General features: G+C 45.7%; 1 protein-coding gene across 1 annotated transcript in view; it reads left to right on the forward strand.

Annotated features, from left to right (window-relative positions):
* The window catches only part of BTK (Bruton tyrosine kinase), a 367194-nt gene extending 364254 nt beyond the window's left edge, over positions 1-2940 (forward strand). The window contains exon 19 of the mRNA XM_069748626.1: positions 1387-2940. Coding sequence (XP_069604727.1) covers positions 1387-1455 — 69 coding nt within the window. The 3' untranslated portion in view covers positions 1456-2940. The remainder of the gene's footprint in view (positions 1-1386) is intronic.
* Positions 2941-27035: the final 24095 nt, after the last annotated feature.

A 27035-nucleotide genomic window follows, 5' to 3' on the forward strand; every position in this document is an offset into this window, starting at 1 on the left:
TTTCAGGTGGATTCCAAGCACAAAAGTTGTGTGCACATAACCAGAGCCTTATTCTATGTGCACACTGAGTCTTTTTGCTGAGGTTTCAGTGCAAAAACTAGAGTTTTTCAAGGAGTTTTTTTGAGCAGAAACTGAGTGGAAACTCTCAAAATCTCAACACTCCTCAAAAACTTGAAGGTCCAGCTCAGTTTCTTCTTCAGAAACTCAGAAAAAAGACTTTGTGCGCACATGGCCAGTGAGCAGAAATTCAAAGTTTTGAGATTCGGAGAGTTTCCTCTCATTGGTTTTGTGCACATGGGGTCGGTTTTCTTTCACAGAGCAGTCCCAGTAAAAAGCCATCGGTTTTGATGTTGTTTTTGCGTCTTTTTGCTATTTACTTTTTCCTATTGGTCTGTCAATCAAAGTTCTGAGATGTGATTACTGGCTGTTCTGGTCATCTGTGACCCTGCGTTACCCTGTTTTTTAGTGATCTGTGACCCTGCGTTACCCTGTTTTTGAATGATCTGTGACCCTGCATTGCCCTTATGATTGGAATCGAGCAGCTACAGGGAGGATATAAATTAATTTTCTACCTGTGGCCGCTGCTCCAGTATGGCAGCCTAATCTTATTTTAACACTATTTCTCTGCAGAGAAACCCTTGATGAGCCGGTAAACAGCGTTTCTGAACATGATAGATTCTCGTCAACAGTAACTTACCATTTTAATCTTTTAAATGTCATCTGTTTTTAACAGATGTATTGCAATGTGTCAGTACGGCATCCCTTTTTTATGCACCCATTAAAGGGTTTGTCAACTCTTAAGCTATAAGTCTGCAGTCACTCTATGTGACGCTATGTGACTGCAGACTTGTGAATCCTCACATCTCGAGCACAGCGCCCGATGAAGATTCTCGGGGGGCGATATGCATAATTCCGGCCACATTCCGACTAGACTGTTTCCAGCCTTGCTCAATACATGCACATTGAGTGAAGCCACAAACGTCTAGTGGGCATGTGACGGCATTTATTCAAATCACATACTTGCACTTACATGACTGCCTGTTCCCAGCACCGACATCGGAGAATCTTCACAGCAAACAGTGCATGCGATGTGAGGATCCACAGTGACTGCAGACTTTTAGCTTAAGACCAGACAATCCCTTTAAATTCTATAGTCGGTTATCATCCAAAAATGTATGAGACTAGTGCGGGCTGCAATTTTATAAGGTCCCATTGCAGAAAATTGGTCTGTGTGTGGCCACTTATTCCTGTGGACAGCACCTTGACTCTGGCCTTGGGTTGTCCAGCAAATGTCCTTTGTCACCATGATATGGAGTTCACTGCTCGTGTTGATATATTCATAAGGCGAAGGACACAAACTGTTCATTTCTTCTTTGTTTTGCACAGAAAGCTGATGAGAGACCGGCCTTTCGAAACCTACAGGCTGCAATTTTGGCACTCATGGAGGATTTGTAAAGAAGCATAGAACTTTAGATTTTACTGAAACTCGAGGATTCAATGCAAATTAATGACCAGAATTAAACGGACTCACTGGACTTGATATGGGAGCTGTGAGGCTTTTTTGCTTTTAACATTTGTAATAGAAAATACATTGTTCTATTTCTCATTTGTTAATATTTATAGAAAATGGAAACCACATTGTTCCAGTCATTTTTTAAAGAAACTATAATATGTATACACACACATAAACATAGAATATTAAAGAGTAACCATTGGATCAAGCATCCTTGGGGCCGGATGTCGGTGCCTGCCTCCAGCTCTTCCTTCCTCTTCCTCTTTCCATAGACTTTTATGAGAAGCAACAGTCATCTGATCCCTCAGTGAGCTCTAAATCTGTATTGTAAATGTCACCGGTGAATTCAGGGTAAATAATCAATCGAGAAGGAGGCAATGTATGTTTTACTTATGCTATAGTTGTATGGATAAATAATGAAATTGGCATTTATTCTTTAAATATGCTCAAATGCAGAGTTACAAAAGTGAATAGTGTTTGGCAGTCATCATGTGCAGTAATGAAAATACTCATATCTAAAGCATTTCAAGGGAGTCTGTCAGCAGGGTTTTGCTATGTAATCTGAGAGCAGCACGGTGTAGAGGCGAAGATCCTGATTCCGATGATGTGTCACTTACTGGGATGTGTTTTGCGGTTTTTCAATAAAACCAGTGTTTTAGCAGGAGATTATCACTACAGGACTAGGTGCCTTGTGCCTCCTGGTCCAACCACGCCCCCGCCACTGATTGGCAGCTTTCTGCCTGTGCACAGTGTACACAGAAAGCTGCCAATCAGTGGTGGGGGGCGGGGTTATACAGGGCTCAGGATTTTCAGCTCTGCTAGATCTGCAGCAGATAATAGAGTGACTGTATCACAACTGCTGCACCCAGGAAACTGAGTGACACATTGCTGGAATCAGGGTCTCTGCCCCCCATAGCAAAAGTACAAAAGTATACTCACAGATTCCCTTTAAAAGGCTTGTCAAGGATTAGTAAAACACAGCTGTCTTCTCTACAAAACATCACCACCCCAGTCTACGGATTATGTTTGGTAACGCCACTGAGCTCTATTGAATTGAATGTTGCCGAGCTGCAATACCACTCACAACCTGTAGACTGGGGTGGTGCTGTTTTTGTAAGAATGCAGTAATGTTATTTCTGATCCTGGACAATCACTTTAAAGAAGTTTGAAATGTTCCTTTTCACATTACTCGGCAGCCGACGGCATCAAAATCTGAACGTGGGAACTGCATGTAAAATATTATAATATTCTAGCAGCAAACGACCTCTGTAAGGTGAAACACTGAGCTATGAATCCACGGACTCCACGATCTACCTGCCCCTGCAATACAGTCCAGTAATATGTATATAGTATATGCAGCCATCTTGTCATTTTGTGTGGTGTTGTGCAGTGTAAAGGAAATTAAAGACTCCGTCGTCTTGTCTCAAGCTCCATTTTGTCTTCATTATTTTTTTCATGCTTAAACAGTTATGAAAGAAAACGTTTCCAGAGCTAATGAGTGAGACAGTGCTGAGTTATGGAGCAATATGAAGTAGAGTTGAGCGACCTTGACCTTTTTAGAGTCAAGCCGGGTTTCGCGAAACCCGACTATCTCAAAAGTCGGGTCGAGTGAAATCGGCCGATTATGACGTAAAGTCGGGATCGACCGAAACACGAAACCCAATGCAAGTCAATGGGGCAGCATAGTCGGCAGTGAGTGGGGGCCAGGAAAACACCTAGAGTGCCCATTTTAATGTCAAAACCATCCATTCTTCTTAATGAAGCTTGTCAAGCGTAATTTACCTTATAATAATTGGAAGGCATTTGAAATTGGGGGTCATTTGGCTAAAGTTGTAGTGGGTAGGGCTGGTTCAAGTAATTAGTGGGCCCAGGAAATCTGGACCACGTCACGGCAGTGGAGCAGGGAGAGGTAAGTATTTCAACTTTGCAAGTGCTGTGAACCTGAGCAAGCAGGGGGGGCCCACTCGTTGGCATTGGCACTGGCACAGGGCCCCTCAAAGTACAGCGGTGTGTTTGCACGGCGGGGGCGCCTCCCACCGGCAGCAACACTTTTGCGTACCATGAGAGGCCCTGTGCCAGTGACGTCGCCAACTAGTATTCCTCCCCCCACCTGATGAAGGAACCTGCACTTTCATCTGCACCTTCCTGTTTGTCCCCGTGTAAGGTGGTATGGTATGCGGGAAGGGGGACCTGACTTTCAGCAGGGTCACAATCTTGCAGTGTAGCGTGCACGGGAAATGTTGCGTTATGGGTCAATGTACCAGCAGACTCATCTATCACTGGCTGGGCAATGGGCAGGATGAGGAGGAAACACAGATATAGGCCCAAAGAATAAAGTGGGCTAAATGCAGTTCAAAATTGGTAACACAGGACTAATCAGGGGGCATTGCAGTGGAGGACAACTGGAATGAGAGGCTGACACAGAGAGTAGGCCCAAATCAGTAAGTAGTCGAAATGCAGTTCAAAATTGGCAACAGTAGTAAACAGGCGGCACAGCTTTGTTCAGTGGAGGAGAACAGCAAGGAGTGGCAGACACCGATAGTAGGCCCCAACCCAACTAGTAGGCCAAATGCAGTCTAACATTAACAACTACTTAACGAGCGCCTGAAAACGGAATTTCAGGACAGGAAACCAGGAGAACAGCAAGGAGCGGCAGACACCGATAGTAGGCCCCAAACCAACTAGTACGCCAAATGCAGTTGTTCCGTTTAACCACAATTTAATGAGAGCCTGAAGATAGAAGTTCAGGAAAGGCAACCTGGAGAACACCTTGGAGTGGAACACACCATCTCTCTACACCCCATACCCAATTTGTAGGTCTAATGCAGCGTAGTTTCCAACAACTACTAAACGAGAGCATGATGATCGAAGCATTGGCGAGGAAACCTGGGGAACACCTTGGAGTGGAACACACCATCTCTCTACAGTGGAACACACCATCTCTCTACACCCCATACCCAATTTGTAGGCCTAATGCATCGTAGTTTCCAACAACTACTAAACGAGAGCCGGAAGATCGAAGCAATGGAGAGGAAACCTGGGGAACACCTTGGAGTGTAACACACCATCTCTCTACACCCCATACCCAATTTGTAGGCCCAATGCAGCGTAGTTTCCAACAACTACTAAACGAGAGCCGGAAGATCGAAGCAATGGAGAGGAAACCTGGGGAACACCTTGGAGTGTAACACACCATCTCTCTACACCCCATACCCAATTTGTAGGCCTAATGCAGCGTAGTTTCCAACAACTACTAAACGAGAGCTGGAAGATCGAAGCAATGGAGAGGAAACCTGGGGAACACCTTGGAGTGTAACACACCATCTCTCTACACCCCATACCCAATTTGTAGGCCTAATGCAGCGTAGTTTCCAACAACTACTAAACGAGAGCCGGAAGATCGAAGCAATGGAGAGGAAACCTGGGGAACACCTTGGAGTGTAACACACCATCTCTCTACACCCCATACCCAATTTGTAGGCCTAATGCAGCGTAGTTTCCAACAACTACTAAACGAGAGCCGGAAGATCGAAGCAATGGAGAGGAAACCTGGGGAACACCTTGGAGTGTAACACACCATCTCTCTACACCCCATACCCAATTTGTAGGCCTAATGCAGCGTAGTTTCCATCAACTACTAAACGAGAGCATGATGATCGAAGCATTGGCGAGGAAACCTGGGGAACACCTTGGAGTGGAACACACCATCTCTCTACAGTGGAACACACCATCTCTCTACACCCCATACCCAATTTGTAGGCCTAATGCAGCGTAGTTTCCAACAACTACTAAACGAGAGCCGGAAGATCGAAGCTCAGGAAAGGCAACCTGGAGAACACCTTGGAGTGGAACACAGCATCTCTCTACACCCCATACCCAATTTGTAGGCCCAATGCAGCGTAGTTTCCAACAACTACTAAACGAGAGCCGGAAGATCAAAGCAATGGAGAGGAAACCTGGGGAACACCTTGGAGTGTAACACACCATCTCTCTACACCCCATACCCAATTTGTAGGCCTAATGCAGCGTAGTTTCCAACAACTACTAAACGAGAGCCGGAAGATCGAAGCAATGGAGAGGAAACCTGGGGAACACCTTGGAGTGTAACACACCATCTCTCTACACCCCATACCCAATTTGTAGGCCTAATGCAGCGTAGTTTCCAACAACTACTAAACGAGAGCATGATGATCGAAGCATTGGCGAGGAAACCTGGGGAACACCTTGGAGTGGAACACACCATCTCATAGTAACATAGTAACATAGTTAGTAAGGCCGAAAAAAGACATTTGTCCATCCAGTTCAGCCTATATTCCATCATAATAAATACCCAGATCTACGTCCTTCTACAGACCCTAATAATTGTATGATACAATATTGTTCTGCTCCAGGAAGACATCCAGGCCTCTCTTGAACCCCTCGACTGAGTTCGCCATCACCACCTCCTCAGGCAAGCAATTCCAGATTCTCACTGCCCTAACAGTAAAGAATCCTCTTCTATGTTGGTGGAAAAACCTTCTCTCCTCCAGACGCAAAGAATGCCCCCTTGTGCCCGTCACCTTCCTTGGTATAAACAGATCCTCAGCGAGATATTTGTATTGTCCCCTTATATACTTATACATGGTTATTAGATCGCCCCTCAGTCGTCTTTTTTCTAGACTAAATAATCCTAATTTCGCTAATCTATCTGGGTATTGTAGTTCTCCCATCCCCTTTATTAATTTTGTTGCCCTCCTTTGTACTCTCTCTAGTTCCATTATATCCTTCCTGAGCACCGGTGCCCAAAACTGGACACAGTACTCCATGTGCGGTCTAACTAGGGATTTGTACAGAGGCAGTATAATGCTCTCATCATGTGTATCCAGACCTCTTTTAATGCACCCCATGATCCTGTTTGCCTTGGCAGCTGCTGCCTGGCACTGGCTGCTCCAGGTAAGTTTATCATTAACTAGGATCCCCAAGTCCTTCTCCCTGTCAGATTTACCCAGTGGTTTCCCGTTCAGTGTGTAATGGTGATATTGATTCCCTCTTCCCATGTGTATAACCTTACATTTATCATTGTTAAACCTCATCTGCCACCTTTCAGCCCAAGTTTCCAACTTATCCAGATCCATCTGTAGCAGAATACTATCTTCTCTTGTATTAACTGCTTTACATAGTTTTGTATCATCTGCAAATATCGATATTTTACTGTGTAAACCTTCTACCAGATCATTAATGAATATGTTGAAGAGAACAGGTCCCAATACTGACCCCTGCGGTACCCCACTGGTCACAGCGACCCAGTTAGAGACTATACCATTTATAACCACCCTCTGCTTTCTATCACTAAGCCAGTTACTAACCCATTTACACACATTTTCCCCCAGACCAAGCATTCTCATTTTGTGTACCAACCTCTTGTGCGGCACGGTATCAAACGCTTTGGAAAAATCGAGATATACCACGTCCAATGACTCACCGTGGTCCAGTCTATAGCTTACCTCTTCATAAAAACTGATTAGATTGGTTTGACAGGAGCGATTTCTCATAAACCCATGCTGATATGGAGTTAAACAGTTATTCTCATTGAGATAATCCAGAATAACATCCCTCAGAAACCCTTCAAATATTTTACCAACAATAGAGGTTAGACTTACTGGCCTATAATTTCCAGGTTCACTTTTAGAGCCCTTTTTGAATATTGGCACCACATTTGCTATGCGCCAGTCCTGCGGAACAGACCCTGTCGCTATAGAGTCACTAAAAATAAGAAATAATGGTTTATCTATTACATTACTTAGTTCTCTTAGTACTCGTGGGTGTATGCCATCCGGACCCGGAGATTTATCTATTTTAATCTTATTTAGCCGGTTTCGCACCTCTTCTTGGGTTAGATTGGTGACCCTTAATATAGGGTTTTCATTGTTTCTTGGGATTTCACCTAGCATTTCATTTTCCACCGTGAATACCGTGGAGAAGAAGGTGTTTAATATGTTAGCTTTTTCCTCGTCATCTACAACCATTCTTTCCTCACTATTTTTTTAAGGGGCCTACATTTTCAGTTTTTATTCTTTTACTATTGATATAGTTGAAGAACAGTTTGGGATTAGTTTTACTCTCCTTAGCAATGTGCTTCTCTGTTTCCTTTTTGGCAGCTTTAATTAGTTTTTTAGATAAAGTATTTTTCTCCCTATAGTTTTTTAGAGCTTCAATGGTGCCATCCTGCTTTAGTAGTGCAAATGCTTTCTTTTTACTGTTAATTGCCTGTCTTACTTCTTTGTTTAGCCACATTGGGTTTTTCCTATTTCTAGTCCTTTTATTCCCACAAGGTATAAACCGCTTACACTGCCTATTTAGGATGTTCTTAAACATTTCCCATTTATTATCTGTATTCTCATTTCTGAGGATATTGTCCCAGTCTACCAGATTAAGGGCATCTCTAAGCTGTTCAAACTTTGCCTTCCTGAAGTTCAATGTTTTTGTGACTCCCTGACAAGTCCCCCTAGTGAAAGACAGGTGAAACTGCACAATATTGTGGTCGCTATTTCCTAAATGCCCAACCACCTGCAGATTTGTTAATCTCTCTCTCTACAGTGGAACACACCATCTCTCTACACCCCATACCCAATTTGTAGGCCTAATGCAGCGTAGTTTCCAACAACTACTAAACGAGAGCCGGAAGATCGAAGCTCAGGAAAGGCAACCTGGAGAACACCTTGGAGTGGAACACACCATCTCTCTACACCCCATACCCAATTTGTAGGCCCAATGCAGCGTAGTTTCCAACAACTACTAAACGAGAGCCGGAAGATCGAAGCAATGGAGAGGAAACCTGGGGAACACCTTGGAGTGTAACACACCATCTCTCTACACCCCATACCCAATTTGTAGGCCTAATGCAGCGTAGTTTCCAACAACTACTAAACGAGAGCCGGAAGATCGAAGCTCAGGAAAGGCAACCTGGGGAACACCTTGGAGTGTAACAAACCCTCTCTCTACACCACGGAAGGGCTGATTCTTAGGAAGGAAGGCTGTCGGAAAGAAGCAGGGCGCGTCCGAGGGTGATTATATTCTTATTAGGTATATACTCACCCTCGGACGCGCCCTGCTTCTTTATTTGTAATGAATGTTTATTTGCAATGTGGTTTTGACTTACTCTATTTTTTTGGTAAATAATGATTTTATTATTTTCATTGTTTTGCATCTTCTTGGCAATAATATAAAGAAGACGCGACAGGACAACACTCGGTGGATGCCATATCTGTGTTTAAAATTGAAAAAACCTTTCAGTTAACTACTTGCAGGAGAAAGTTATTGTAGCTGGTGGCCATTTTTAGTACTGTACCAGATTTTTGTTGTATGTGTTTGTTTTTAATGTTAAAATGTCTGCATTTGATATCTCTCCAGTATTTTCTTTTTTATAAGCAAAATACTTATTTTTATATTTTCTGATGTTGGTTCCAGGGGTACACGGGCAGCAGTGGTGTGGTCAGTGGAGGCCTAGTGGAAGGAGTGACCACAGACAGGCATCGAAGGCCTAACATAACAAAAATGTCAATACAATGGTATTGTCAGTGGCAGGCATTGAAGGATGTCAGCGCATAGACTAAACATTGGTGGAGCTGTGAGATAATTTTGCAAGTGGTAGAGCACTGTTTGAGCTGGGGTGGGGGGAAACTGTCTTGTGGCCGGCGGTACAGGCCCAGGGCCCCTCATATTACAACGGTGTGTCTGACGTTGGGTGCGCACCACCACCGCCAGAGACACTTTATTGTACTAGGAGGGACCCAGTGGCAGTGCCGTCGACCAAAAGCGGGCTCACCCACCTCTTCAGACAAACTGCACTCTCACGGGTGCTGTCGCCAAGTGTCGATACCACGGCCCCGTGTGGGGAGTTTGGCCATTTAGTGAGGTGTAAACATGTCGTATGCTGGACAATCAGGTGCAGAAAATTACGAGATTGGAAAAGGCATTCAGAATAGTCCACAGGCAAGACCTTTTCATAGGAAAGCTAGGTGTCAGCCGGGCAAGGTGGGGCAAAAGATTTCGAAATCCAGTTGTGGTTCATTTTAATGAAGGTTAGATCATCTACATTTTGGGTAGCCAGACGAGTCCTTTTTTCTGTTAGTATTGAACCTGCAGCACTGAATACTCTTTCTGATAGGACACTAGCTGCCGGGCAAGCAAGCTCCTGCAATGCATATTCTGCCAATTCTGGCCAGGTGTCTAATTTTGATGCCCAGTAATCAAATGGGAATGACGGTTGAGGGAGAACATCGATAAGGGATGAAAAATAGTTTGTAACCATACTGGACAAATGTTGTCTCCTGTCACTTTGAATTGATGCTGCAGTACCTGTCCTGTCTGCGGTCATAGCAAAATCACTCCACAACCTGGTCAGAAAACCCCTCTGGCCAACGCCACTTCTGATTTCTGCCCCTCTAACTCCTCTGGTCTGCTGGCCCCTGCAGCTCGTGTGAGAACGATCACGGGCGCTGTGTGCAGGGAATGCCAGAAGCAAACGGTCAACAAGAGTTGATTGTTTGGTTGCTAATATTAGTTCCAAGTTCTCATGTGGCATTATATTTTGCAATTTGCCTTTATAGCGAGGATCAAGGAGGCAGGCCAACCAGTAATCGTCATCATTCATCATTTTAGTTATGCGTGTGTCCCTTTTGAGGATACGTAAGGCATAATCCGCCATGTGGGCCAAAGTTCCAGTTCTCAAATCTGCGGTTGTGCTTGGTTGAGGGGCAGTTTCAGGCAAATCCACGTCACTTGTGTCCCTCAAAAATCCAGAACCCGGCCTTGCCGCGCCACCAATTTCCAGTGGCCCCGGAAAAGCTTCCTCATTAAAAATATAATCATCCCCATCATCCTCCTCGTCCTCCTCCTCCTCTTCGCCCGCTACCTCGTCCTGTACACTGCCCTGGCCAGACAATGGCTGACTGTCATCAAGGCTTTCCTCTTCCTCAGCTGCAGACGCCTGATCCTTTATGTGCGTCAAACTTTGCATCAGCAGACGCATTAGGGGGATGCTCATGCTTATTATGGCGTTGTCTGCACTAACCAGCCGTGTGCATTCCTCAAAATACTGAAGGACTTGGCATATGTCTTGAATCTTCGACCACTGCACACCTGACAACTCCATGTCTGCCATCCTACTGCCTGCCCGTGTATGTGTATCCTCCCACAAAAACATAACAGCCCGCCTCTGTTCACACAGTCTCTGAAGCATGTGCAGTGTTGAGTTCCACCTTGTTGCAACGTCTATGATTAGGCGATGCTGGGGAAGGTTCAAAGAACGCTGATAGGTCTGCATACGGCTGGAGTGTACGGGCGAACGGCGGATATGTGAGCAAAGTCCACGCACTTTGAGGAGCAGGTCGGATAACCCCGGATAACTTTTCAGGAAGCACTGCACCACCAGGTTTAAGGTGTGAGCCAGGCAAGGAATGTGTTTCAGTTGTGAAAGGGAGATGGCAGCCATGAAATTCCTTCCGTTATCACTCACTACCTTGCCTGCCTCAAGATCTACAGTGCCCAGCCACGACTGCGTTTCTTTCTGCAAGAACTCGGACAGAACTTCCGCGGTGTGTCTGTTGTCGCCCAAACACTTCATAGCCAATACAGCCTGCTGACGTTTGCCAGTAGCTGCCCCATAATGGGAGACCTGGTGTGCAACAGTGGCAGCTGCGGATGGAGTGGTTGTGCGACTGCGGTCTGTGGACGAGCTCTCGCTTCTGCAGGAGGACGAAGAGGAGGAGGAGGGGGTGCGAACAGCTACAGCCAATTGTTTCCTAGACCGTGGGCTAGGCAGAACTGTCCCAAACTTGCTGTCCCCTGTGGACCCTGCATCCACCACATTTACCCAGTGTGCCGTGATGGACACGTAACGTCCCTGGCCATGCCTACTGGTCCATGCATCTGTTGTCAGGTGCACCTTTGTGCTCACAGATTGCCTGAGTGCATGGACGATGCGCTCTTTAACATGCTGGTGGAGGGCTGGGATGGCTTTTCTGGAAAAAAAGTGTCGACTGGGTAGCTCGTAGCGTGGTACAGCGTAGTCCATCAGGGCTTTGAAAGCTTCGCTTTCAACTAACCGGTAGGGCATCATCTCTAACGAGATTAGTCTAGCTATGTGTGCGTTCAAACCCTGTGTACGCGGATGCGAGGCTAAGTACTTCCTTTTTCTAACCATAGTCTCATGTAGGGTGAGCTGGACTGGAGAGCTGGAGATCGTGGAACTAGCGGGGGTGCCGGTGGACATGGCAGACTGAGAGACGGTGGGAGATGGTATTGTTGCCACCGGTGCCCTAGATGCAGTGTTTCCTACTACGAAACTGGTGATTCCCTGACCCTGACTGCTTTGGCCTGGCAAAGAAACCTGCACAGATACTGCAGGTGGTGCGGAAAATGGTGGCCCTACACTGCCGGAAGGGATGTTGCGTTGCTGACTAGCTTCATTGGCCGAGGGTGCTACAACCTTAAGGGACGTTTGGTAGTTAGTCCAGGTTTGCAAATGCATGGTGGTTAAATGTCTATGCATGCAACTTGTATTGAGACTTTTCAGATTCTGTCCTCTGCTTAAGGTAGTTGAACATTTTTGACAGATGACTTTGCGCTGATCAATTGGATGTTGTTTAAAAAAATGCCAGACTGCACTCTTTCTAGCATCGGATACCTTTTCAGGCATTGCAGACTGAGCTTTAACCGGATGGCCACGCTGTCCTCCAACAGGTTTTGGCTTTGCCACGCGTTTTGGGCAAGATACGGGCCCGGCAGATGGAACCTGTTGCGATGTTGATGCCTGCTGCGGCCCCTCCTCCTCAGCTTCAGAACTGCTGCCGTCTGCACCCTGTTCCCCCAATGGCTGCCAATCGGGGTCAAGAACTGGGTCAACTATTACCTCTTCTTGTAGCTCGTGTGCAACTTCGTCTGTGTCACCGTGTCGTTCGGTGGTATAGCGTTCGTGATGGGGCAACATAGTCTCATCAGGGTCTGATTCTTGATCAGCACCCTGCGAGGGCAATGTTGTGGTCTGAGTCAAAGGACCAGCATAGTAGTCTGGCTGTGGCTGTGCATCAGTGCACTCCATGTCAGATTCAACTTGTAATGGGCATGGACTGTTAACTGCTTCACTTTCTAAGTCAGGGACGGTATGTGTAAAGAGCTCCATGGAGTAACCCGTTGTGTCGCCTGCTGCATTCTTCTCTGTTGTTGTTTTTGCTGAAGAGGACAAGGAAGCGACTTGTCCCTGACCGTGAACATCCACTAACGACGCGCTGCTTTGACATTTACCAGTTTCACGAGAGGAGGCAAAAGAGCTAGAGGCTGAGTCAGCAAGATAAGCCAAAACTTGCTCTTGCTGCTCCGGCTTTAAAAGCGGTTTTCCTACTCCCAGAAAAGGGAGCGTTCGAGGCCTTGTGTAGCCAGACGACGAACCTGGCTCCACAGCTCCAGACTTAGGTGCAATATTTTTTTTCCCATGACCAGCTGATGCTCCACCACTACCACTACCCTCATTACCAGCTGACAATGAACGCCCCCGGCCACGACCTCTTCCACCATACTTCCTCATTGTTTTAAAAACGTAAACAAACTAACGGTATTTGTTGCTGTCACACAAATTACACGGTGAGCTATAACTTCAGTATGATTTAGCTACCCCTTTACAGGTGAGTGAGACCACAACGAAAATCAGGCACAATGTTACACACTCTGTTGTTGGTGGCAACAAATGAGAGAAATGCCACACACGCAGGACTGTCACTGAAGCACAAATGTAAATATTAATCTCCCACTGATTTGATTTTTTTTTTTTTTTAAGGGAGACTTTAGGAAAAAAAAATAATAGAATAAAATGATTTTTTCAGGAAGAATTTAGAAACCAAATAAAATAAAATGATTTTTTCAGGGAGAATTTAGAAAACAAATAAAACAAAAAAAGGCTTTCTATGGCCCACTGAGTGAGAGATGACGCACACAGGAGTCAGGAGTGGCACACAAGCCCAGAGGCCAATATTTATCTCCCACTGATTGATGTAGTGATTTTTTCAGGTAGATTTTGGAACCCAAATCAAGCTAAAAAAAATAATAGGCTTTCTATGGCCCACAATTGGAGAGAGAGAGAGAGATGGCACACCCAGGAGTCAAGACTGGCACACAAGCAGAAAGGGCAATATTAATCTCCCACTGATTTGTTTTTTTTTTTTTTTTTTTTCAGGGAGACTTTAGGAAAAAAAAAATAGAATAAAATGATTTTTTGAGGAAGAATTTAGAAACCAAAGAAAATAAAATTATTTTTTCAGGGAGAATTTAGAAAACAAATAAAACAAAAAAAGGCTTTCTATGGCCCACTGAGTGAGAGATGACGCACACAGGAGTCAGGAGTGGCACACAAGCCCAGAGGCCAATATTTATCTCCCACTTTTTTTTTTTTCCAGGGAAAATTTATAAACCCATTAAAAAAAAATAAAAATAAATAGGCTTTCTATGGCCCACTATCTGAGAGAGAGAGATGGCACGCTTAGGACTGGCACACAAGCCCAAAGGCCAATATTAATCTCCCACTGATTGATTTATTGATTTTTTCAGGTAGAATTTAGAACCCAAATAAAGCAAAAAAAAAAAAATGGGCTTTGTATGGCCCACTGAGTGAGTGATGATGCACACAGGAGTCAGGAGTGGCACACAAGCCCTGAGGCCAATATTTTTCTCCCACTGATTGATGTAGTGATTTTTTCAGGTAGATTTTATAACCCAAATCAAGCAAAAAAATAAATAGGCTTTCTATGGCCCACTGAGTGAGGGATGACACAGACAGGGATGGCACTCTAGCAGAAATGTCAATCTTAATCTCCCACAAAAAAAAAAAAAAACAGGGAGTGTCCTTCAATTACTATCTCCCTGCAGTAATCTCAGCCAGGTATGGCAGGCAGCAATAAGGAGTGGACTGATGCACAAATTAAATAAAAAGTGTGTACAAACCAAAAAGATAGCTGTGCAGAAAGGAAGGAACAAGAGGATTTGTGCTTTGAAAAAAGCAGTTGGTTTGCACAGCGGCGTACACACAGCAATGCAGCTATCAGGGAGCCTTCTAGGGCAGCCCAATGAGCTACAGCGCTGAGGGGGAAAAAAAAAAATGTAGCTTCCACTGTCCCTGCACACCGAAGGTGGTGTTGGGCAGTGGAAATCGCTACAGCACAAGCGGTTTGGTGGTTAATGGACCCTGCCTAACGCTATCCCTGCTTCTGACGAAGCGGCAGCAACCTCTCCCTAAGCTCAGATCAGCAGCAGTAAGATGGCGGTCGGCGGGAACGCCCCTTTATAGCCCCTGTGACGCCGCAGACAGCAAGCCAATCACTGCAATGCCCTTCTCTAAGATGGTGGGGACCAGGACCTATGTCATCACGCTGCCCACACTCTGCGTTTACCTTCATTGGCTGAGAAATGGCGCTTTTCGCGTCATTGAAACGCGACTTTGGCGCGAAAGTCGCGTACCGCATGGCCGACCCCGCACAGGGATCGGATCGGGTTTCATGAAACCCGACTTTGCCAAAAGTCGGCGACTTTTGAAAATGAACGACCCGTTTCGCTCAACCCTAATATGAAGCAATGATGTCTCTGGGACAATTCTGTATACTTGATTTGTGTTGCAGGCTCTGACACCACAGGCAGATTGTGCTGATACATTATACATAGCAGTGCATTTTTATGTCTGTCTTCTAGAGGGAGGTAAAAGCAATTTTTTTATTCTGCTAAAATCACTAATAAATAACGAAAAACAATTATAATAATGTCAGTTTTAATTAGCTTTTTAAAAAAAAACAAAAAAAAAAAACATCACAAATCAGCAAATAACATGGACATATTTTGTTCCCCTGCAATAGTATCAACCAGCACAAAAGAGCGATTAGTTTATTTATGAAAACGGTAAATGGATAATAAAAATGGCTTGATTTATATTATTTCTGTATTAAACACATACAAAATGTAATAAAAATGGAACGGTAAGGATGTGTGCACACATAGCGTACATGCGCTTTTTTCACAGGTTGTTTTCAGAACTCTTTTCTGCAGGTGTCTGTACCACACAACACAATAACAATCTTCTCTGATTATTGCATGTTTGCTGAGTTACTTTTATTCCTTTTCCCCCTTATTTGATGCGTTTGTGGTGCAGACGTGAAGCCGTGTTTTTAACACTTTTTTAATATTACAGAAAAGCTTTGATTCTGCGTATAAAAATGCAGCATTTTTTTTTCCTTGCATTTTTTTCCAGCTCCACATAGAAGCCTATAAGGAAAATAAGCACTAAAACCGCAGTGTTCAGCACCATCTTTAGGCCGGAGTCACACTAGAGCGTAATACGGACGAGTGCTATGCGATAACAAATCACATAGCACTCAGACCAATGTTAATCTATGGGGCAGCGTCCATCATCCGATATTTTCTCGCCCGTATTCAGTGTGCGAGTGAAATGGCAGCATGCTGCAACTGTCACCGTATATCGGCCGAGACTCGCCAATGAAAGTCTATGGGGGTGAGAAAAACTCACACACCACATGGACCATCAGTGTGACATGTGAGAAATACGCCCGGCTGTCCTATAGAAAATCCGGCAATTCAGTGCGGTGTACAGTAAAATCACACTGACTGACAGGTTAGAATAGAATAGATAGAATAAATGTCTACACATAGAATAGGTAGATATATATACAACCCCTGGCAAAAATTATGGAATCACCGGCCTTGGAGGATGTTCATTCAGTTGTTTAATTTTGAAGAAAAAAAAGCAGATCACAGGCATGGCACAAAACTAAGTCATTTCATATGGCAACTTTCTGGCTTTAAGAAACACTAAAAGAAATCAAGAACAAAAAAATGTGGTCGTCAGTAATGGTTCTTTTTTTAACCAAGCAGAGGGGAAAAATTATGGAGTCCCTCAATTCTGAGGAAAAAATTATGCCCAATGCAGATTCCCAATTCATCACTGAACACGACTTTCATCCCGTCATCCACAGTCCATGATTGATTTTCTTTAGCCCATTGTAACCTTGGTTTTTTCTGTTTAGGTGTTAATGATGGCTTTTGTTTATATTTTAGATCTGTATGTAAATCCAATTTCCTTTATGCAGTTTCTTACAGTTCGGTCACAGACGTTGACTCCAGTTTCTATCCTTTCGTTCCTCATTTGTTTTGTTGTGCATTTCCTGTTTTGGAGACATACTGCTTTAAGTTTCTGGTCTTGACACTTTGATGTCTTCCTTGGTCTACCAGTATGTTTGCCTTTAACAACCTTCCCATGTTGTTTGTATTTGGTCCAGATTTTAGACACAGTTGACTGTGAACAACCAACATCTTTTGCAACATTGCCTGATGTTTTCTTCAGAATTGAGTTATTACATCATTTTTCCCCTATGCTTGGTTAAAAAAAAAGTAACCATTACTGACTACCACATTATTTGTTCTTGATTTCTTTTACTGTTAATTAAAGCCAGAAAGTTGCCATTTGAAATGACTTTAGTTTTGTGCCATGTCTGTGATCTGATTTTTTTCTACAAAATTAAACAACTGAATGAACATCCTCCAAGGCCGGTGATTCCATCATTTTTGGCAGGGGTTGTATATATGTCATTGACACACACACACACACACACACACACACACACACACACACACACACACACATATATATATATATATATATATATATATATATATATATATATATATAAAATGTAATACAGAGTTAGACAGCAGAATAGCCAATAATTCAATTGCCGGCTTTTGCTAAATCCTTACCAAACCCGACAGGATATGAGACATGGTTACATACAGTAAACCATTTCATATCCGTTATATTTTAATATGTCCCTCACTAATAATGTTAGAAGTGTTTGTGTGTAAAATTTGGTGGCTCTAGATGTTAAACTAAAGGGTTAATTCAAGGAAAAAACTGGCGTGGGCTCTCATGCAATTTTTTCCGCCAGAGTGGTAAAGCCAGTGACTGAGGGCAGATATTAATAGCCTAGAGAGGGTCCATGGCTATTGCCCCCCCTGGCTAAAAACATCTGCCCCCAGCCACCCCAGAAAAGGCACATCTGTAAGATGCGCCTATTCTGGCACTTAGCCTCTCTCTTCCCACTGCCCTGTGGCATTGGCATATGGGTAATTGGGGGTTAATGTCTGTTACACAACCCCCCAGCACCCAGCATATGTTGTGCAGTTCTATGTATGTATAATAGGTTCCATGTGAGATGCATGTCCCTAATGCATCAGGTTCCGTAACAGTGTCACCTTGCTATTGTAAGGTGACATTAAGTCTGGTTAATAATGGATAGTTGCCAATAAGACACCTATCCATTATTAATCCAATAGTAGGAAAGGGTTAAAAATACACACACATTAAGAATAAAGTATTTTAATGAAAGAAAGAAACACACAGGGTTTTATTATCTTTATTGTACGCTCAATCCAACTGAAGACCCTTGTTCTTCTAAAAAAAAAAAAAGCAAAATAAAAAAGCAACAATATCCCGCCATACTGTCAAGTCCCACGCTGTAGATCCATCTGAAGGGCAACCAGGAGCCTGCTAATGCGACCGCTCCCAGCTGTAAAAGACTGGGGAATGAATGAAATGCAGGGCATGAACTCATATGAACTCTGTAGCGTGGGAAAATATTCAGAAACTTTCCCACGCTACAGTTCATATGAGCTCATGCCATCAGGGGGCGGAGCATCGGTACTGCACTGCTAGACTTTATTCTTAATGTGTGTGTGTACGTTTAACCCTTTCCTACTATTGGATTAATAATGGATAGGTGTCTTATTGACATCTCTCCATTATTAACCTGGCTTAATGTCACCTTACAATAGCAAGGTGACATTAACCCTTCATTACCCCATATCTCACCGCTACAGGGGAGTGGGAAGAGAGAGGCTAAGTGCCAGAATAGGCGCATCTTCCAGATGTGCCTTTTCTGGAGTGGCTGGGGGCAGATGTTTTTAGCCGGGGGGGGGGGGGGGGGCAATAACCATGGTCCCTCTCCAGGCTATTAATATCTGCCCTCAGTCACTGGCTTTACCACTCTGGCACCAGTTTTTTCTGTGATTTAACCCTTTAATTTAACCCCTACAGCTCCAAAATTTTGCACACACACTACTAACATTAGTAGTGAGTGATATATAATAGGATATGAAGGGATGATATGATATAAGGGATATGAAATGGTTTACTGTATGTAACCATGCCTCATATCCTGTCGGGTTTGGTAGTAATTTAGCAAAAGCCGACAATTGAATTACCGGCTTTTCTGCTATCTAGCGCTGTATGAGATATAAATATATATATCTGTATATATATAAATATATATATATATATATATATATATATACAGTACAGACCAAAAGTTTGGACACACCTTCTCATTTAAAGATTTTTCTGTATTTTCATGACTATGAAAATTGTAAATTCACACTGAAGGCATCAAAACTATGAATAAACACATGTGGAATTATATACTGAATATAACTGAAAATATGTCTTATATTCTAGGTTCTTCAAAGTAGCCACCTTTTGCTTTGATGACTGCTTTGCACACTCTTGGCATTCTCTTGATGAGCTTCAAGAGGTAGCCACCGTTTTCACTTCACAGGTGTGCCCTGTCAGGTTTAATAAGTGGGATTTCTTGCCTTATAAATGGGTTTGGGACCATCAGTTGTGTTGAGCAGAAGTCTGGTGGATACACAGCTGATAGTCCTACTGAATAGACTGTTAGCTGCTTTTTTCTTGCCATAATACAAATTCTAAGTAAAGAAAAAGGAGTGACAATCTTTACTCTAAGAAATGAGGGTCAGTCAGTCTGAAAAATTGGGAAAACTTTGAGTGTTCCCAAGTGCAGTTGCAAAAACCATCAAGCACCACAAATAAACTGGCTCACATGAGGACCGCCCCAGGAAAGGAAGACCAAGAGTCATATCTGCTTCTGAGGATAAGTTTATCTGAGTCACCAGCCTCAGAAATCACGGGTTAACAGCAGCTCAGATTAGAGACCAGGTCAATGCCACACAGAGTTCTAGCAGCAGACACATCTCTACAACAACTGTTAAGAGGAGACTTTGTGCAGCAGGCCTTCATGGTAAAATAGCTGCTAGGAAACCACTGCTAAGGACAGGCAACAAGCAGAAGAGACTTGTTTGGGCTAAAGAACACAAGGAATGGACATTAGACCAGTGGAAATCTGTGCTTTGGTCTGATGAGTTCAAATTTGAGATCTTTGGTTCCAACCACCGTGTCTTTGTGCGACACAGAAAAGGTGAACGGATGGACTCTACATGCCTGGTTCCCACCGTGAAGCATTGAGGAGGAGGTGTGATGGTGTAGGGGTGCTTTGCTGGTGACACTGTTGGGGATTTATTCAAAATTGAAGGTATACTGAATCAGCATGGCTACCACAGCATCTTGCAGCGGCATGCTATTCCATCCGGTTTGCGTTTAGTTGGACCATTATTTATTTTTCAACAGGACAATGATCCCAAACACACCTCCAGGCTGTGTAAGGGCTATTTGATGAAGAAGGAGAGTGATGGGTGCTATGCCAGATAACCTGGCCTCCACAGTCACTAGACCTGACCCAATCGAGATGGTTTGGGGTGAGCTGGACCGCAGAGTGAAGGCAAAAGGGGCAACAAGTGCTAAGCATCTCTGGGAACTCCTTCAAGATTGTTGGAGACCATTCCCGGTGACTACCTCTTGAAGCTCATCAACAGAATGCCAAGAGTGTGCAAAGCAGTCATCAAAGCAAAAGGTGGCTACTTTGAAGAACCTAGAATATAAGACATAATTTCAGTTGTTTCACACTTTTTTGTTAAGCATATAATTCCACATGTGTTAATTCATAGTTTTGATGCCTTCAGTGTGAATGTACAATTTTCATAAGTAAATAAGGCAGCACACTGCAGCGCTGAAACATGCAAATATGAAACACGAATATTGAACTGCATTACTGCACTAGAAATATGAAAAATGAGAGCGTTTAGCGCATAAAAATGGCCAATTTTATGTGTACCTGGTAGCCCCTTTACGGCATCTCTCTTATACCAGGTCCTACACTTGCCTTACCTCGCTGAGAATAAACGTCTCCATCTGAATGGGTACATGTGAAACCTCTTCCTAGACTAAAATTCTCTCTGTCTATGGAGGGGTATTGGACCTGCTGTAATTAAAACACTTGTGGCTAGGAGGCGGAGTGCACGATCAGAAGGCTAGAGAATACATTTCAAAAACCTGACCGGCACATCCAAACATAGACTAAGTGTGAACAGGTGCTGAACCTAGAGTCGCCAACTCGTATATAGTTAAGTAAATAAGGCAGCACACTGCAGCGCTGAAACATGCAAATATGAAACACGAAAATTGAACTGCATTACTGCACTAGAAATATGAAAAATGAGAGCGTTCAGCGCATAAAAATGGCCAATTTTATGTGTACCTGGTAGCCCCTTTACGGCATCTCTCTTATACCAGGTCCTACACTTGCCTTACCTCGCTGAGAATAAACGTCTCCATCTGAATGGGTATGTTAGGACTGGCGGAACGCACCAAGTAAGATGATATAGATGCGTTCGCAGTCCGGGGTCCACCGTGCAGGCGAAACCCGCTGCTAGTGAATGACAGACTATATGACGGTACTAAAAGTATAAACACGTGGGTTAAACCTCACCCAACGTGAAGAAAGCGATCCTGTTAAGTCACAGGACCGCGGGACCGCACATAGAGCGCGAGCAAGTAGTCAGCGAACTTAACCCCGAAAGGGATTGAAGTCCGATTAGACCCTTGCTGGCACAACACCGCAACTGGGTGTGTAATGAACCTTATTAGTAATAAATGAGCACAAGAGTGCGTGCGATGCCGCACTGATGGACGCCACTAACCACCCAGGCTTGGGTATGGAAAGCGCAAGGCAAGCGCACGGCGCCGTACTGGCAGGCACAGCTATAGGACGCTGTGATGTGTGTAACATACAGATGGATAGTCGGGCGCTAGAGAGCTACCATCATCCGCGAGCAATCAACAACTCTAGGGAGGGATAATTAGGAGCTTTCATCCATCGACATACATCCATCTACACACACACATAATAATTGTACACTAGCGCATGGCCGTGCGCAGTTTATATAGTTGCAGAACAGGAAGTGGCCACAGAAACTTTGCCCTTCCAAGACCTGCCAAGAGGACCAATGGAATGCGCTGCAGAGCCTGAGCACATGACCCTCGATCTCCAACGGGAGATCTTGCCCTCGGCATGCTCAGTGTGCGCAAATAAGGACTTAGTCCCAGAGAAGTCCGCTCGTTGCTGACCAGCACTGACTTTAATGGCAGGAGCTGAAGAAGCAGCAGTAACTCTCTGTACAGAGCGAGACCGAGCAAGACGCTGGGACCGACGTCCCCGCTGAGCAGACTCCACTGCGGCTGGATAGGAATGGGAGACCGCAGCGGAGACGGCCCGAGATTCCCCCTGTGCAGAAGTGGGAACTCGAGACCTAACATTACCCCCCCTCCTAGGGCCCCCCCCTCCTTGGGCCTCGCTACCCTCGAAGGCAGCAATGAGCTGTGGGGCCCGAATGTTTTCAGCAGGTTCCCATGACCTGTCCTCTGGGGTATAACCCTTCCAATCCACCAAATAGAACTTTTTACCGCGTACCACCTTGCACCCCAAAATGGCGTTCACCTCATAATCGTCCGTAGACGAACCCGATGTCCCGGCAGATGACTCGGAAAACCGGGACATGTATACGGGTTTCAAGAGGGATACGTGAAAAGTGTCGGTGATACCCAAGCGTGGAGGAAGAGCCAGACGGTAGACCACGGGATTAACCTGTTCGAGAACCTTGAAGGGACCCAAGTAGCGAGGAGCAAACTTAGTGGACTCAACTCGCAGCCTGATGTTACGGGCGGAGAGCCACACCAAGTCGCCAGGGGCAAAGGTCGGAGCGGGGCGCCGATGAACATCGGCGGAGGACCTCATTCTCTCCTTGGAAGCCCGAATGGCATCCTGCGTGCGATCCCAAATGTCCCGTGCCTCCACAGCCCAGTCTGCCACCCTGGAGTCAGCGGAAGACACAGGCATGGGCACAGGAACACGCGGATGCTGGCCGTAATTTAAGAGGAATGGAGTCTGACTGGTGGAGTCGGCTACGGCATTGTTAAGTGCAAACTCTGCCCACGGTAGCAAGGATGCCCAGTCATCCTGCCTGGCAGAAACAAAATGTCGCAGATATGTGACCAAGGTCTGGTTGGCCCTTTCAACCAACCCATTCGTCTCTGGATGATATGCCGAAGAGAGATTTAACTCAATACTGAGTAGACGACAAAGCTCTCTCCAGAATCGAGACGCAAACTGGGGACCCCGGTCACTAACAATTTTGTCTGGCATACCGTGTAGGCGAAAGATATGCTTAACGAACAAGACAGCCAACACCCGTGCAGATGGTAGCCGTGGAAGAGGCACCAAATGCACCATTTTGGAAAAATGGTCGGTGATCACCCAGATAATGGTGCAGTTACGAGACTTGGGCAAGCCCACCACAAAGTCCATCCCAACCATCTCCCAGGGCCTGTCCGCCACGGGCAGAGGATAAAGCAAACCAGCTGGCCGTTGCCGAGGAGTCTTGTTCCTGGCGCAAGAGACACACGCCCGAACATACTCCGCGACATCACGGGCCATATGCGGCCACCAGTATGTCCTCGCCAGTAGCTCAGATGTCCTTTTAGTACCAAAATGTCCACCCACCCTGGACGAGTGCGCCCAAGAAAGAACCTCCGGTCGCAAACTGGATGGAACAAAAGTCTTGCCCGGGGGCACAGACTCCAGCGAAACCGGAGCCACAGTTTTCAAGCTCTCGGTGGGGACAATAAGCCGAGGCTCCTCCTCCTCCTCCGCAGATGACACAACGGAGCGAGAGAGAGCGTCAGCCCGAATGTTCTTCTCCCCAGAAAGGAAATGGAGGGTGAAATGAAACCGGGAGAAGAACAAGGACCATCTGGCCTGGCGAGAATTCAACCGCTGAGCTGTCTGCAGGTAAACCAAACTTTTATGGTCTGTGAAGACTTGGAAGGGAAAACGTGCTCCCTCCAAGAGATGTCTCCACTCCGAGAAAGCCAACTTCATGGCTAGCAACTCCCTGTCCCCGATGGAATAATTCCTCTCTGCTGGTGCAAAGGTCTTGGAGAAAAAGAAGCATGGATGCTTCCGACCTTGAGCATCCTTTTGGAAGAGGACTGCTCCAGCACCAACAGAAGAGGCATCCACCTCCATGATAAATGGCTTATCAACATTGGGGCGATGTAGAATGGGAGCGCTAGCGAAGTGTGACTTTATAGAGATAAAGGCCTTGGATACCTCCTCAGACCACAATTTGGGATTCGCCCCTTTTTTTTTTAGGGCAACCAAGGGAGCTACCAAAGTTGAGAAGTGCGGGATGAACTGGCGATAATAATTGATGAATCCCATAAAGCGCTGCACCGCTTTAAGAGAATGGGGTTCCTGCCAGTCCATCACAGCCTGTAGTTTAGCAGGATCCATAGCCAATCCCTGGGCTGAGATGATGTAGCCTAGGAAAGGTAAGAACTCCTGCTCAAACATACACTTCTCCAACTTGGCATAGAGAGAGTTTGCCCGTAGGAGGTCGAAGACTTTGCTAACATCTCTCCGGTAGGAGTCAATATCTGGAGAGTAGATGAGAATATCATCCAGATAGACTACGACCGAGGTGGAAAGCATATCCCGGAAGATATCGTTCACAAAGTCTTGGAAAACGGCTGGGGCATTACAGAGCCCGAAGGGCATCACCAGATATTCATAGTGCCCATCCCTGGTGTTAAACGCCGTCTTCCATTCGTCCCCCTCACGGATGCGAATCAGGTTGTAAGCACCCCGCAGATCTAATTTAGTAAATACCCTTGCTCCCCGAAGCCTATCGAATAGCTCGGATATCAGGGGCAAAGGGTACTTATTCTTAACGGTGATGGCGTTAAGACCCTTGTAGTCTATGCATGGACGCAATTCCCCATTCTTCTTCTGCACGAAGAAGAATCCTGCCCCAGCAGGTGACACTGACTTCCTGATGAACCCTCTTGCCAGATTTTCCTGGATGTACTGTGACATTGCCTCCGTCTCCGGGAGAGATAGCGGATAGACTCTACCCCGGGGAGGCTCAGCACCAGGCAAGAGGTCAATAGGACAGTCATAGGGGCGATGGGGCGGAAGGGTCTCCGCCGCCTTTTTGGAGAACACGTCTGCATAAGACCAATACTGCTTGGGGAGAGAGGATAGATCTGCGGGTACCTCTGTTGTAGCAACCTGAACGCACTCCCTCTGACACCTACCCCCACAAGATTCACCCCATCCCAGAATTCTGCCTGAGGACCACTCGATATGAGGAGAGTGGTACCGTAGCCAAGGTATTCCCAACAGGATCTCATCAATACCCTCTGGAATGACGAGCAGAGAAATAATCTCCTGATGAGATGGCGACATGGACAGAGTAAAAGGGATGGTCTGGTGTGTTATCTGTGAGGGCAGTGTCGACCCATTCACCACTCGTACCGTTATAGGTTGAGCTAGCATAACCAGGGGTATTGCGTGACGTTGGGCGAAGGCAGAAGACATAAAATTGCCCTCCGCCCCAGAATCCACGCAGAGCTCTACTGAGTGGGAGAATGAGCCTATAGTAATTGTCCCCTTAAAGGACAATTTAGAGGCAAACGTCGCCATGTCTAGTGTACCTCCACCTACGACCACTAGACGCTGACGTTTCCTCGACCGCTGAGGACATCTGGTAGCTAGATGTCCTGACTGCTGGCAAACATGACAGACCCTGAGTGCACAAGCGGTCCGGGACTTAGATCCCGCTTGTGACACTTCTCTGGCCTCATGTGACTCAGGAACCAGGACCGGAGATTCCAGAGGTTTGGCGAAAGTAGGAGCCAGCCGAAACCTCTGCCTACACTGGGCTCGCTCTAACCTCCGCTCGTTAAAACGGAGATCAATTCGAGTGAAGACTGTTATTAACTCCTCCAGTGTGGTAGGAATTTCCCTAGTGGCTAGAGCGTCCTTTACGTGGTCAGCCAAGCCCCTCCAAAATATGGGGATAAGAGCTTTATCCGACCATTCCAGCTCAGATGCTAAAGTGCGGAATTGGACGGCAAAATGACTGACCAAGGACTCACCCTGAGTTAATGCCAGCAGTTGGAGCGCAGTATCATGGGTGACTTGAGGTCCTAAAAAGACCTGTTTCAGAGTGCTCAAAAACAGCGGAGCACTCTGCACCACATGATCGCCACGCTCCCACAGCGGCGTAGCCCATTCCAACGCCCTGTCCGACAATAGAGATACAATAAATCCCACCTTAGCCCGCTCTGTGGGGAAGCGTGCAGCCAGGAGCTCAAGATGAATAGAACACTGACTCACAAATCCTCTACAAAATTTACTATCACCAGAAAATTTTTCTGGCAGCGGGAGGCGAGAAAATGTCGGAACAGGGGTGGCAATGGACAAAGTTGCTGCAGCCACGCTGGCAGCCTGTACAGCAACTGCGGTCACATCCACAGCTGAGGTTGCGCTCTCGAGAGCCGCCAACCTACCCTCCAGCTGCTGGATATACCGGAAGGATTGTTGTTTGTCTGTCATCACTAGCCAGACCCTGGCGCTAGTGTAATGTTAGGACTGGCGGAACGCACCAAGTAAGATGATATAGATGCGTTCGCAGTCCGAGGTCCACCGTGCAGGCGAAACCCGCTGCTAGTGAATGACAGACTATATGGCGGTACTAAAAGTATAAACACGTGGGTTAAACCTCACCCAACGTGAAGAAAGCGATCCTGTTAAGTCACAGGACCGCGGTACCGCACATAGAGCGCGAGCAAGTAGTCAGCGAACTTAACCCCGAAAGGGATTGAAGTCCGATTAGACCCTTGCTGGCACAACACCGCAACTAGGTGTGTAATGAACCTTATTAGTAATAAATGAGCACAAGAGTGCGTGCGATGCCGCACTGACGGACGCCACTAAACACCCAGGCTTGGGTATGGAAAGCGCAAGGCAAGCGCACGGCGCCGTACTGGCAGGCACAGCTATAGGACGCTGTGATGTGTGTAACATACAGATGGATAGTCGGGCGCTAGAGAGCTACCATCATCCGCGAGCAATCAACAACTCTAGGGAGGGATACTTAGGAGCTTTCATCCATCGACATCCATCCATCTACACACACACATAATAATTGTACACTAGCGCATGGCCGTGCGGTCATGCGCAGTTTATATAGTTGCAGGACAGGAAGTGGCCACAGAAACTTTGCCCTTCCAAGACCTGCCAACAGGACCAATGGAATGCGCTGCAGAGCCTGAGCACATGACCCTCGATCTCCAACGGGAGATCTTGCCCTGGGCATGCTCAGTGTGCGCAAATAAGGACTTAGTCCCAGAGAAGTCCGCTCGTTGCTGACCAGCACTGACTTTAATGGCAGGAGCTGA

This window comes from Ranitomeya imitator, chromosome 2 (assembly GCF_032444005.1).
Source record: "Ranitomeya imitator isolate aRanImi1 chromosome 2, aRanImi1.pri, whole genome shotgun sequence".
Classification (NCBI taxonomy): domain Eukaryota; kingdom Metazoa; phylum Chordata; class Amphibia; order Anura; family Dendrobatidae; genus Ranitomeya; species Ranitomeya imitator.